This window comes from Pipistrellus hanaki (assembly GCF_964339955.1).
Source record: "Pipistrellus hanaki genome assembly, chromosome: 2".
Taxonomy (NCBI): Eukaryota; Metazoa; Chordata; class Mammalia; order Chiroptera; family Vespertilionidae; genus Pipistrellus; species Pipistrellus hanaki.
The window spans coordinates 170,523,707-170,537,966 of record NC_140504.1 but is presented as its reverse complement, the minus strand read 5'-3'; the positions used below and the strand labels follow the sequence as shown (position 1 = coordinate 170,537,966).

Below are 14,260 nucleotides of genomic sequence, written 5' to 3'. Positions count from 1 at the left end.
TAGCTCCAGAAACTGAGGCACAGAGTAAATAACGTGTCCAGGGTCTCAGCTAGTAAGTGGCAGAGTAGGAATTTGAACATGGGCAGTCTGGCTCCAGGGCTGTGCTCTTCACCATATTATTTACTGCCTTTCTAGGGATTACTAGAAAAACCTTTAAGCCTACACAGGTCATTTTTGTTAGTTTTTAATCTTTAATAACATGGATAATACATGAATGCATTCCCTGACAACACCAACCAGTCTTGCCCCCACTCCTCCCCGCCCCGGGGGCAGATACCGCCACACTGGTGTGGGTCCTTCCAGGCTTCTCTCTGTAAATTCACACCATGTGTATTCGTTTCTGCACACAAAATCTCCGCAACACTCCTTCCCCACACCAGGATTTATAATGGGGGTCCTGAGAAGTAGCAGGTGATGAACGGGTTATGTCTTCAGACTCTTATTAAATGTTTTGCCCTCAGCCTGTTCTGTGCAGACCTAGGACAGAGGTGACTGAGTTCCTCCCTTTACTGTTTACTGACTGTGACTTCAGGCAGTTGTCCTCTCCCAGTGGGAGGGAGTGGGACTGGACCTCACAGGTGGTGGGGAGGCCGTGAGGTGTTTGGAGAGAAATGCTCACTTGGTGCCAGCCCTGACCCTGGGAAGTGTGGTGGTGGTGCAGGGTCCTCGGCCCCATCCATGTATCCATGTGAGGCTGTTAAAATGCGCGCAGGAATGAGTCTTCTGAGCCTTGTTTTCTTCACAGGTGTGTCTTGGCGGGTTTTTCTGTTACATAAACCAAATTTTCTTCCATACTCCACTCAGCATACTTGTCTCAGAGCATACTCTTTTACATTCACACAGCAACAGCAGCGTAATCTGGAAAACACAATAGGATATGTATGGATGAAATTAAAATGTGGACCTCTTCAGTGACTTCACATTCTCTTCTTTCTGCCCTTCCTCCTCCCTCCTTCCTAACCATGGAGTGTTGCAGCTGGGAGGACCGCAAAGGTGGTTTGTTTCAGTCCCCAGACTTAGCACTTGGAAACTGAGGCCCCCAAAGAGAAGAATTGACTTGGCCAAGGTTAGCCAGATAATGAGGAAACTAGGGTTTGACTCTGACATTGTTGGCTGATATGCCAAGGTGCTTTCCGCTGAAGGCTTACTGGAATTTTCTTTTTAAAACCATTTCAGAACCAACTAGAAACAGCTCCACCACACGAGTTAAAGAATACCTTCCAACTGCTTCATGAGATATTGGTGAGTCATCCATGTTCTGATTCACTTGTATTTAGGCATGTATCAGTTAGCCAGCATGGTTTATAAATTAAGAGTTGCCTGTCCTTATATTGTTTTTCCATTCATTATCCTGCACTTACTAAATCCTCCTATCAGCCTTTTTTTTTTGTGCAACACTGATTTACAGGTGAGCAATAATAAAACCTCACCTTGTAGGGGCTGGTGGTTTAGTGAGGGAGCTAGACAAGCACACAGCAGTTGTCGTACAGAGAGCAAAGGAGCAGCGGGGGGCTGTGCTAAGCACAGTATCACCTTGTGTAAGCCTCACGGTAACCTCAGGTCAATTGCTGGCTCTATCGTTCACTCATATCTGAGGTACCCTTGATTGTCTTTCTACTACTAGAAATATTTTTATAAGCATGAAACTGAAATGTAACTGACTATAGGATGCATCTCAATTTTGGAAATATAAAAAATGGGGGAAATTCAGATATAGTCAGCAAAATACAGTATCAATTAGAGATTAGAACTTAGAGAAGTGGAGTGATTTGCCTAAGACCAATCTCTAATAAATCACAAAGCCAGGATCTGAGCCATGCAGTTTGCCTCGTAGCCCATGCCCCCCACCAGACAGACCCCCGGACTGATTGCTCAGTGAGCTGGAAGGAGAGGTGTGGCTAGAAGGAGTGGAGCAGCGTGGGGCGTGGGAAAAAAGCCCAAACCGTAGCATGCCAGCTCAGGAACAATGAGGGGACCTCTTCCTATAGGACAGTGGCTGCACACTGCAGCCTGGGAGCACATCCTGCCAAGTGCCTGTTTTATTTGGCCCACGTGGTTTTGTTTTCTGATTTCTAGATCTAGCCTATCTGGAGAAAGCAGCTAACCTGGCACACTGGCCCCGTGTCCTGCAGGCCAGTCACCTAGAGCAGCAGCGGCCTGTCCCCTTTGCTGGAGCACATGACTTCCAGCTCCCTGCTCCTCATTGGCTCTTACTTTGCCCATTTTGCTCATTTCTTGTCATCCTAGCCTCTAGATTGACATTTGCAACCTCTGCTGTCAGTGACGGGCACCATGGAAAGGTTTTAAGCAGGAAAGTTCTGTGGCCTTATTTATGTTTTAGAAAGATGGCCCTGGCGGTTGTTTGAAGGATGGACTGTGTTGGAAGACTTACACAGAAGTGTAAGTGAAAGAACAAGGCCTGTGCTGAGGCAAGACCAGCGTCCAAGGGGACAAGAGATGTTCTGGAAAGAAAATCAATAGAATTTGGTGACTGGTTGTGAGCTAGTGAGAAAGACTAGCCCAGAAGCTCCTTAAAGAGAGGGAGCAGGAACTGGGTTCCCTTTAGGTCCCTGAGACTTGGTGTAGATCTAGGCCTTGGCACAGGGTAGGCATTTTATCAGTGCTTCCAAAGAAGGCATTACACCATGATGCCGTTTATAGAAAGCCTGTCTTTCTGGCCCTTCGCCTCCTTTCAGTCCTGGTGCTTTTACAAACTTTGGAAGATGTGCTCCTCAATCAGGGCTGCATATTGTTCATCTGCTCAGCAACAAACATGTTGAGTCGGCTCACTGCGCAGTCGGGTGTGAGGCACTAGACGCACAGTGAGCATAAGACAGTTCCCGCCTGAGGACTTGTGGAGCCTGTGTTGTAACAAAACTGGCCTGGTTTGGTAAACTGGTTAAACTGTAAGCCTCTCACCCTCAGGACCATGAAATATCCGTCCTTATAACCCAAAGAGAACTGTAGGTGTCGGTCAGAGCACAATGATAGAAAATAAATGAATCTTCAGATACTACTCAGTAGTTTTTCATCCGTAGTTTAAAATGTAAGATGTTGAGATACATGGCAGTGACATGATATTTGTATTAGGTTTTGTTAAGTTAGAACCTATGGAATTATTTTTTTTTAAAAGAGGCACCAGTGGCTATAACCTAAGTTCTTCTTTCATTTACCAACCTGTTTCCTTCCTCTCACAGGTCATTGAAGATCCCATACAAGTAGAGCGAGTCAAGTTTGTGTTTGAGACGGAAAATGGACTACTAGGTAAGTATGCCTTAATGGGAAGTGTCAGCAGTGAATGGGCAGGTAGCCAGTCTCCTCCCTGAGGGGTCTGCCTCCCGCCTCCCCATCCATCTCCCACCCCGTCCCCGCGTCCCTGGCTTACATCAGGGAGAGATCCAACAAGTCTGATTAGGGCATTGGGTTCCCTCATTTTGGTCATGAGAATTAAAACCAACGACCTGATCGTCCAGGACACTCTCCTACCTTAGTCGATAAAATGCAACTTGGGGTCCTGACAGGATTAGGAGGGAGTCAGGGGTGCTGTGACTTTTCAACAAGCGAAAGGCACTTTCTAAGGAAGAAGCTTCATTCCGCTCTGTAGCCAATGGGGAGAAAACGAAAACTAAGCTCAGGATGTTGTCAAACTCAGGAAATGTGGTGTGTTTTTTTGTTTTTGTTTTTGGTGTTTTTTTGCCTGTAGTATAATTGCATCCAAATTTCTGTTGTCTGTTCATAAAAAGTTTTTGGCAAAGTTTTTCTTTTCAAAAGGCTGAAGTGGCTTTAGTGAGCAATTTCTTAGAAAAGTTTGGTTAAAAATAGTCTTCTCCAACTCCCACCATCCACCTGTATTTCCAGTTAATCGGAGTCATTTCACATTCTGGTTGTGTATTAAGAAAATATTTAGGGCCTCCTATATTTCAGAACAGAAACTTAAGTTTAAAAAGTTACATAGCTGCCACGCTCTAGACCACCCCTTGGATGGTGGACTCTACTCAGAACTCCCACCCGGGCTCTGGAACCCCCAGACCAGGGTACACTCCCCAGGAACGGGACACGTATTAGTCATCTTTCAACCCCAGAGCCCCGAGCAGGGAATCTGATGAACTGAACTAAGACCGTAAGTTTCCATTTGTCGCGCTAACAGTGCTCTAACTACCCTCTGTCAGCAGTGTGGAGGGCGGGAAAGCTTGGCGGTCTCTAGGTGAATAATCGGCCAATATAAATGTTAGCTCCTTCTGTGTCTCCTAAAAGTCAAACTCACACCACCACGTATGTTTCTTGAATACTACTTAGTATTTCTGCCCTTTAGAATTTACGGGATTTTCTTGAGTCAACACCATGCTTTTAATTTAGTTCTTTATCTGTTTGTCAGAGTAGTTTGTTGTAAGTTTTTAGAACAGGAGACCCATTTTCATTTTAGTGCTTTATTGTTCAGGTTTTCTCTTTTCTCCCTTCAGCTCTGATGCACCACAGTAATCACGTGGACAGCAGTCGCTGCTACCAGTGTGTCAAATTTCTGGTAACTCTTGCTCAAAAGTAAGTATTGATTCAAAACTGAAGGGAGGAAATGGTTACAAGTCAAATAAGACCAGAAAAAACCTGCTTTGTGTTAGTTTCTGGAGAGAGTGCCTCAGTCAGGGCGTGATTGCTGGGATGGCACAGAAACCTGTGCAGGTGACCTCAGCTGTGAAGGGAAGTGTTAAAAGAGTGACAGACCTTACAGAACCCGAGAAACAAGCTAACCCACCAGGCTTTGTGCAGGAAGGGTGGGGACCAAGGTGGGGAGCCTCCACTCGAGAGGCCTTCATGGTGCAGCTACAGCTCTTTCAGCTCTAGGTCCCCACACTCATAGCAGTCTCTCGAGACAGAATCCTATCAAAGTTGCTTACACTTAATGCAGACACCATGCTAAATACTTGGCCTGTGTTCTCATTTAGTCTTTGCAGTAGCTGTGAGGTCACGGACTGTGGTATGTCCCACGTCACAGGTGCAGTCAGAGCTAGGCTGTCTGGTGGTATTCAAGCAAAGGTTCTTTTTGCTTTTTGCTTTAGTTGTAGTAAAATGTACATAACATAAAAGTTACCATTTTAACCATTTTTAGTGTAAGTTCAGTGGCATTAAGTACATTCACATTGTTGTGCAACAAACACCACTATCCCATCTTCCGAACTTTTTAATCTTCCTTCCCAAATGGAAACTCGATACCCATTAAACATTAAACAGTAGCCGAAACCGGTTTGGCTCAGTGGATAGAGCGTCGGCCTGCGGACTGAGAGGTCCCGGGTTCGATTCTGGTCAAGGGCATGTACATTGGTTGCGGGCACATCCCCATAGAGAGTGTGCAAGGGGCAGCTGATCGATGATTCTCTCTCATCGATGTTTCTAACTCTATCCCTCTCTCTTCCTCTCTGTAAAAAATCAATAAAATATATATTTTTTAAAAACACAACAAACCAAAAACATTAAACAGTAACTCCCCATTCTTCCACCCTCTAGCCCCTGGAAAACATCATTCGACGTTCTCTCTCTATAAATTTGACTACTCTGGGTACCTCATCCAGTATTTGTCATTTTGTCACTTAGCATGATGTCCTCAAGGTTTATCCATATTGTAGCATGTCAGAATTTTCCCCTTTTTAGGGCTAAATAATATTTCATTGTGCAGATATACCACATTTTGCTTATTCATTCATCTGTCAGTACACACTTGAAATGCAAATGTTCTCGATGTTACAAGCAACTTTAGTGGTTTGCTGCATTAGTTCCCCTGCTTAGTACAAGAGCAAACAAAAGATCAGAGTAACTGCAAGATGACCCAGCGTGATCGAGCAGACTACACTGCCTTCTCTGAGTCTTACCTGACGGAGCATTCTTTATAGCTTACTTTATTTTGCTCCAGATTTTTGCTGATTCTTAGGCATGGGTATTGCTATCCCTGAACATGTACCAAAATAAGAATGAGAAATCTGTTTGACTTAATCTGCTGTATTTGAGCATCCTAAACAGATATTAATGAGAACCTTACTGAAATAATGCATGAACATACGTTTCCATATGATACAACATTGTGGACACGGATGGAGATCATCCTGCCACAGTTGTGTGTTCATTAATTAGGTCTGATATTGGCAGCATGTTTTCATTAAGTACTTGCCTAAGAATGGCATTTCCAAGTAGTGTTGGGGCCACATAGTATATCTGCTGCCAACAGAAACATAGTCCAGATTCCAATGTCTTTATACTTTCGTATCACTCACGCATCTGTTTTATATACACTCACTAGTGGCAACATCACCATCAGCACTATCTTCACATATGAAGGACAACTTTCCAGAAAGTCAAGTAAAAATAGAAAAATAGAGGGTGGCAATAAGATCCTGTTTAAAAATAATAAGCTTCCTTATTCAGGTCACAAACATTAAGATTAGTTTGATTCCAGCAAGAGGTCATTTATTAAATGTACTGTTTGCTGTGGGGGTTTTATTTTTCATTCTTTAATTTTGAATTTTAATAGTTAGAGATAGATGAGACTTTTCACTACGTGTTTACCTTTCATTGCCTTTTATATAAAGACAACTGAACGTTAGTGAAAGTAGCATTTGTGTTTCAAAATAAAATAGAGTAAATAGGTACCTAATAGAAATCTCTGATGGCCAGGTGTCCTGCTGCTAAGGAGTACTTCAAGGAGAACTCCCACCACTGGAGCTGGGCCGTGCAGTGGCTGCAGAAGAAGGTAATGCGTGGTGAGGCTCCGGCTATGACGTAGGGATCGTAGGAGCACGTCTCGTCAGGGAAGATCTCTCAGACGTAATTTGGAACAGGCCTCAAAGTATTTTCAGTCTTCCACATTTTTTAGTACAGTTGATACCTATTTTTGTGCATTAAATTTGCATCTTAATACATGCGTGTTAACTTTATAGGTGAGAAAGTGGGGAAGATTGTGTGAGAAGTAGAATTTTATAAGCTCTTGAGAGTGGAAGTGAAATTTTCCAGCAAAGACTGCTGATGTGATAAAAGGGCTGGGTACTTTAGATGCTTTTGTATTCTGCTGTCTCAGGGTAGAAATCGAGGACTCAGGTGGGCTTGTTTGTTACCTCTCATGGCATTTCTGACCTCCTGTCTCAGATGTCAGAACATTATTGGACACCGCAAAGCAATGTCTCTAATGAAACGTCAACTGGAAAGACCTTTCAGCGGACAATCTCAGCTCAGGTGAGGGTTTCTTTGGTTTTGTGTGGCTTGAAATCCCTTAGGTAGGATTTTTAGTATGTTTCTCAGAAATGGCCGCCTCGGAGAAGAGAGGTATAGGTTGAAAATGAGAAGGGGCAAAAGAAATGATTGAATTTCTATGAAAAGACAGCACATTGGCGTACAGTCCACAGATCATAGAAGAAAAGCCGTATGGGTGGGTAGGCCCAGGAGTTGCGGTGCTCCGGGGGCTGCTTGAAGGCACCACCCTCGAGGCTCCTGGTGCCTCCAAAGGTCAGATGAAGGGTGGTCTTCCTTGGCAATGTCGCTGCCGCTGCCCACTCCCTGACTTTTCCTCTGTTTGCCTCCCTGAAGGACACGCTGGCCTATGCCACCGCTTTGCTGAATGAGAAGGAACAGTCGGGGAGCAGCAACGGGTCGGAGAGCAGCCCCGCGAACGAGAACGGAGACCGGCACCTGCAGCAGGTATGACGCGTCCCCGTGGGGCAGGGCAGCGCCTGCTCTGGAGTCTCACCTCGGGGCTGTGGCGATCACCTCCAGCTGCTGCTTTCACCGGCCTCCAGGAAGATGACCCTTGAGAGAAGGGGCCTCATGCTATTGAAATCTACCTGCTGATTGGGGAGTCAAAGAACAATTTTAAGCTTACTTTAAAAACCAGCCACATTCCTAGCACTAATTACTGTAGTAAGAAAGGAATGAAATGCTTACTGAGCATCTGTGTGCAGGACAATGAGGCAGTGAATGTGATGCCGTGTCTGTGTCTGCCCTCCACTCTGCCCTTCCAGAAGGGCAGTCCCCTTGGCTCCGTAACAGGGCGCGGCAGAGGCCTCACCAAATGAATCCCGGGGGTGTTGTAGTGTCTTTTTTCTCTCTAAGCTTTTGGATCCTCAGTGACAACCTTGTGAGGTCACTATTGCCTTGATTTTAGAGAAGGGAAGTGGAGGCTCGCCTGCTTTATTCTCAGAGAAAAGAAAAGCTGTCAGACAGGAGCTCCTGCAGCTGCCGCTCCTAGACTCAGCCCCTGCGAGCCCCTGTCCTCTGTCACAGGGCGGGCTCCTCACCCTGCCACTTTGCCAGAAACCCTGTATTCTGTCCTTTTCCTCTGTCTTTGGTATCTTAAAACTCTCTACAAATCCCTCCCGGTGGTGTTTCGATACACTTATCTCCCATCCTTTTTTAAAAAATCTCTTCTTCCCTTTTATCCCTGCCTTTTTCCTCTCCGCAGCCTCTTCTCAAAAAAATTGTCAAAACTTAACTACCTTTAATTTCTAATCTCTCACTCATTCTTCAGCCCCTTCCTGGCTGACTCCTTCCCTGCCTTCCCTCTAGCTCAGCAGCTGGGGTGACAAGTAGCCTCCATCTCCAGCTCCTCATCTGAGCTGACCACTCATGGTATCTGATGCCACTGACCAGGTCTTCCTTTTTAAACCACGCTCCTGGGCTTCCATGGCACCACGTTCTGAGTTCTGTGCCAACTTTTCGGGTGTGTCTTTCTCAGCCTCCTCCATGTCAGTCTCTTCTGGGCCACCAGGAAATATCCCTCCGTTCTGTCCTTTTACCCCTGCCCACAGCTCTGGCCTTGGTTCTTCTGAGTGCCAAACACAAACATCCACCCTGCATCACAGCCAGTCCTTCTCAGCCTCCTTCCTCACAGACAGCCCCTGCCTACCGGGGGTCGCCATCCTGCAGGCATTTTCACCACCCTGTCATGGACCTTTGAAAGACCTCTCATCCATCTGTTCAGTCGTGTAAGCACCTTAGACTCGTGGGTCTCTGTAAAAATCTGCCTGCCGCCACTGTTGATTCTCTCCTCCCTTCACGAGACCTTTCAGCAGCTTCCACTGCTGCTAGGGTGGAGGCCGGATCCTCAGCAGTCCTCCTTGATTTGGCCCCTGCTTTCCTCTCTCTCTCATTTTCTGAGTCCTAGATCCAGTGGCCTTTCTGTCCATCAAATGTACTTCTTCCTTCCGCCCCTACTCACCCCTGTCTGACTCCCCCTCAGCTTACACTACCCTTTGCAGGGAGACTCCCTGCTTCTCTCACCGCCCCCCCCCCCTCTCCCCCCCCCCCCCCCCCCCCAGCTAGATCAGTCTCAGGACGCATACATGGTTACCATTCAGAGCCCTTGGTGTGCAGGGTGGGCAACGGCAGGTTTACAGTTCCTATGGAATATAATAATCCTGTCCTATCCTATACAATAAAACCCTAATATGCAAATCTGACTGAATGGTGGAATTACTGGTCGCTATGAACTGACCACCAGGGACAGAGACTCAACATACGAGCTGCCCCCTGGTGGTCAGTGCGCTCCTCCCAGAAGCCAGGCTCATGGCTGTCAAGTGCAGCAGTGATGGCGGGAGCCTTTGTGGCAGCACCAAGGAGCAGCGAGCTGAGTGGTAGGAAGCAGCAAGCAGGCGGGTGGAAAGGAGCAAGGGGTCCTGGACTGCCAGAGGGCACCGGCCGGGCCGAGGGCCCCACCCTCCACACACACCACACACACACACACACACCCCCGTACATGATTTTCATGCACCAGGCCTCTAGTAAATAATACAAGAGTAAACTTTTGCATATTCACAACTGTAAACCTACTTTGCCCCACCCTGTATAAACAAAGGCCACGGTTGGTGAGGGGCGGAATTCAGGCCGGGGCTGACCTAGAGCCGTCTTTGGCCGTCAGGCTCCATTTCTGGCACGTGGATGTCGGGCTCCAGGCCTCCCCGTTCAGCCCACAGCTCCGCAGAGTCTGACGGGAGCCGCCTGCGCTGTTGGGGCAGCTTTGTGACTGGGCTGAGCGCTGGCCGTCTCAGTGACCGCATGAGGACATAGAAACTTAAGCTTTGCGTAATCTGTCAGATACAAGGTGTTACAGTTTTGTTTTATTACCCTTTGGTAAACATTACAATGTTAAATGAGGACGTGTTTAAACTACAAAACACAGTCAGCATAAAATAACAGTTTTCTCTCACTTCTCTGTGTGAATTTCCTGCTCTTCCTCAAAGGGCTCAGAATCGCCTATGATGATTGGCGACTTAAGAAGTGACCTGGACGACGTGGATCCCTAGAGGAGCGTGTCCAGCACACGATGGGGAGTCACATCGCAGTTCCCGGATGCTCGGCACCCGTTTAAAACCAGAACGTCACCTAGAACCTTTAGAGGAGCTTGGAGGTGGGCGGAGAGCCTGCGCGGCCCGGCCTGCGGAGGAGTGAGGAAAGCACTGGCCGGGAGCGGGCTCTGCGGTGGAGAGCGCCGGCCGTGGACCAGCTGCCCGAGGCAGCTCCACGCATGGGCCAACGTTTCTGTGGCGATTTTACAAAACAAACCCAGTGGCAGACTTTTGTTCATGAACATAAAACAGTGAGTGAGGGTAAAGCTGCGGCTTTCTCTACGATGCTATAGGAGAAATTCTTTTGGTTTTTATTTTTATTTTTTTAAAGCAATCTGCCTTTAGATGTGTGGAGGCAAATTTTTAATCTTGTAGTAACATTGATTAGGGATATCAAATTTAAGGCTATGTAAAGATATGTGATAAAATTCCTTTCATTGTAAAATAGTAAAGAATTCAGTTTACACAGACCTTTGTATTTAATATGTCTCCCTATTTGTACAGAATTGCAGGTGGGTTTGGATGAGAGCCCGGGGCATAAACTTGAATCTTGATGAAATGTTACCAGAATTGAAAATTGGGGGGTTATTCAGCTACTCAAGGTCTTTTTCCTGATATAATTGAATGATATTCCCCAGGGCGCATTCTTGACATCAGTCACTAAAGAAATCGTAAGTTATTCCCAAGATAAAATTTAAAAACAGCAAAATAAGAAGCACTTTAAGGTATAGTTTTATTGAGTTTAACTTCATGAAATCATCTTTTTAATGCTTGGAGACATATTGAATAAACTAGTCTTAAATCATGTGATCTGCAATCATTTATTTCTTTTTGATTAAAACAGTTGCTGAAACCCTTGGTACTGGTTGTATATGAAGTTAAATATTGAATTGAGGAATCATTGTGAGTTTCTAATCATTTTAATGCAGACAAGGAACTTGAAACTTTGTTTCTCTTCAACTTAAATGATGAACACTGAAAAGATAGGAGCAGGTTTTATTTTCCCAGAAATAACCAGGAAGCAATTGAACAAGCATCGTTTAGTTGGAATTACCAAGTGTAACACGCCAGCTCCCCTCGGTCCCAGGGTGGGGTTGCATATTTAACATTCTGTGTATTTTGTACATTTTGTATTTTGAGTTGCTACACAGATTTTCCAACCCTGTTTTGCCTTTAGTTACATGCTGTACCTTGCTTTCAACTCACCATGCGCAGAACTAGGGGAGCCTTAGGAAGCGCCAGGTTGCCGCTGTTAGATTTGCCAAATCCAAGAGGTGTGTCCAGCCCCAAGTGCCTTTTGGTGGCTTCTGCATCATGTGACACGTGGCAGGACAGTCAGCTCTTCCCTCTGTGCACCGTCAGCCCTGGTCACGGCACTGCGGCCAGGGGAGGCCCCGTGCAGCCAGGCCAGCGCGCGACCCTGCTCCTGCCTAAGGCTGCTGGTGGCTTTTGTCAGACACCCGGTGGACGGAGGAGCCGGCCTGTAAGAGCAGAACTGTGCCCTCAGAAAAACGGTCAGGGGTAGTTTTATATGGTTCTGATGTTCTTGCAATTTTGAATGTGATGTTTTAAAACTGATTTTGAGTACGTGACTATTCCATACCTACTGTCTTCCTTACCCTGCCCTCCCCCTTCTCCACCGCCATCCTCACAGAAAGACTGTGGGACGTGACATTGAAATGCCGGCGGTGAGATGTGTGGGGACTTCATCGCCGGCAGCTGCACTCAGGAGCCCAAATTCAGGAGTGAAATCGCCACTTCTAGTCCCTTATTTCCTATGGAAACAACGCCTTCCGCACCCCAGCACCTCTGTCCTCGCTGCAAAGCTTTGTCGGGACCGCATCGAGATCACGTCACGCGCTCTGTTCATTTTGCTCTTGTTGTTGCTGCAATGACTGCCCCTTCCATGTAGCCAGTAACCACTTGATTGCCAACGGCTGCAGCCTGCAAACCTGCTGATGACTTTTTTAATACACAACAAAGCGACAATTGTGACAGGCTACCTTGGAAGAGTTGTCGTTTTTATTGCCAACTTTTTTGGATGAAGACGTTTTTATAAACCTTTCAAAAAGTAGGAATTGCACAACTAACTCAATGCTGTGTGTCCTCAAGAAGCTCCCCTGGCGAGGCCCACTGTCGATGCTGCGTCTGCGCACCAGAGGCACTCCGGGAGGAAAAAGATGAGCCTCCCAGCGGGATGCCCGTGGCCTTCCTCAAGGTCCCTGGCAGCAAGGACAAGTGGTAGGACCTGGAGGCCATGTTCTGGCAATTGCCCTGTCTTGCCCCCCTCACCCCCCCTGCTAACATTGAGGTGTGTGCAGTTACCTTCCGAGCTTGGAACCAGCAGACTGGAATTGTCCTCTGCTACCTCTTGTGTACAGGATCTTGTTTATAAATTTCAAAGGAAGTAGATGAACAGGGAAGAATCTTACTTGTAAGTGTGGTTTATGAGTGGCAGAGTTCTTAGCTTCTAAGGGTATAAAATAAATTTTTCAAAAACGGAGAGCTGGAGTCTCACTGGCCTCTTTGTGTGCATGTCAGAGAACAGCGCGGGGCGGGCAGGGGCCTGGTGAGAAACTGCCTGCTTCCTTCCCTGCTTCCTCCTGGCGGTATGAGTAGATCCGCTCTGGAATCCTGAGGGAGAGAAGGAATCCTGAGGGAGCCCAAGCTTCTCTAAGCCTTTGCCTCTCTCTGGCCAGCCTGGCCACGTTAGGGTTCTCCTGCAAAGCTTGGTGCAGCATGCTGAACTCGGGCTGAGGCTGACAGATGTCTCCCCGTAGCTTTCAGGTCTCCAGTGGTCCCAGCAGTAATGTCCTTGGTCAAGCAGGTTTCCTGCTGGACCCCACAGTCCGTCTCACTCCTAAAGCCCCGTGTTGGCACACATGTTCTCCGCTCCTGGGTGTTGGCTGCTCCAGATCTTCCTCTTCTGTGGCCACAACCAGTGCTCCCCGCTCCCTGAACACCACCTACATCTGCAAGAACCAGCCGTTTCCTTCTGTGATCGGAACTGTCAGGGCGTAACTACCCAGTGCCATCTGATGGGGGGAGGGGGGCTCTTTAGACAACAGAAGGGACTACCAACACGGAGATAAAGTTGTTCGATTAAGTTCTTTTCTGGCACCCAGGCCATTGGCACCTGGCAGCTCTCAAATATTTCCCACGATGTGAATTGTCAGAAACGAGTTGAGGGGATTTTTTCTTTGCAGGCAGATTCCTTATCATTTATGGGGGCTCTTTAGAGGTAGGCCTGTTCAAGTCGGCTTACACTCACCAACCTGCGGAGAGGGGAGGCACGGAAGGTCCCACATGGAATGAGATGATTCTCCTTTGACAACTGGAGAGTCCTGAGACTGTTCTTAATTTCTAATCATAAAAAGGACATAGTACAACTCGTTACACAAGCTGAGGGAGAGGGGAGGAGGAACCATTTTATTTATTATTTGTTTTTAAATATATTTTATTGATGTTTTACAGAGAGGAAGAGAGAGGGATAGAGAGAAACACCGATGAGAGAGAATCATTAATCAGCTGCCTCTTGCACACCCCCTACCGGGGATGTGCCTACAACCAAGGTACATGCCCTTGACCGGAATCGAATCCAGGACCTTTCAGTCCGCAGGTTGACACTCTACTCACTGAGCCAAACCGGTTTTGGCAGGAGGAACCATTTTAAAGCTCAGCCAAAACCTGGGACCACAGCACCTGGGCCCTGACCCCTTCCCGTGCACATGACCTGGGCCAGCTGGCGGGTCCCGGGGCGGAGAGGGGGGGAGCGGGGCTGTAGCTCTCTGCGTAAGTGCATCTCCTGCCAATGCAGCAAGGGCTGCATCGGAAGTGACAAATGTAAATGGCACCTGCAAATCTCACTGCCAGGTGTACTTAATGGCTGATCTGATTCATTGCCAAGTAGGGTTTTTGATGTGGGTGACAGCTGCGAATTA

At 47.0% G+C, this 14,260-nt stretch overlaps 1 protein-coding gene across 3 annotated transcripts in view; it reads left to right on the top strand.

Annotated features, from left to right (window-relative positions):
• The window catches only part of USP24 (ubiquitin specific peptidase 24), a 131,610-nt gene extending 118,788 nt beyond the window's left edge, over positions 1-12,822 (top strand). For all 3 annotated transcript variants that reach the window (XM_084874453.1, XM_084874454.1, XM_084874452.1), the window contains 7 exons: positions 1,177-1,242; positions 3,198-3,264; positions 4,461-4,539; positions 6,661-6,736; positions 7,129-7,215; positions 7,567-7,677; positions 10,215-12,822. In XM_084874453.1, the coding sequence (XP_084730579.1) occupies positions 1,177-1,242; positions 3,198-3,264; positions 4,461-4,539; positions 6,661-6,736; positions 7,129-7,215; positions 7,567-7,677; positions 10,215-10,277 (549 nt within the window). In that variant the 3' untranslated portion in view covers positions 10,278-12,822. The remainder of the gene's footprint in view (positions 1-1,176; positions 1,243-3,197; positions 3,265-4,460; positions 4,540-6,660; positions 6,737-7,128; positions 7,216-7,566; positions 7,678-10,214) is intronic.
• Positions 12,823-14,260: the final 1,438 nt, after the last annotated feature.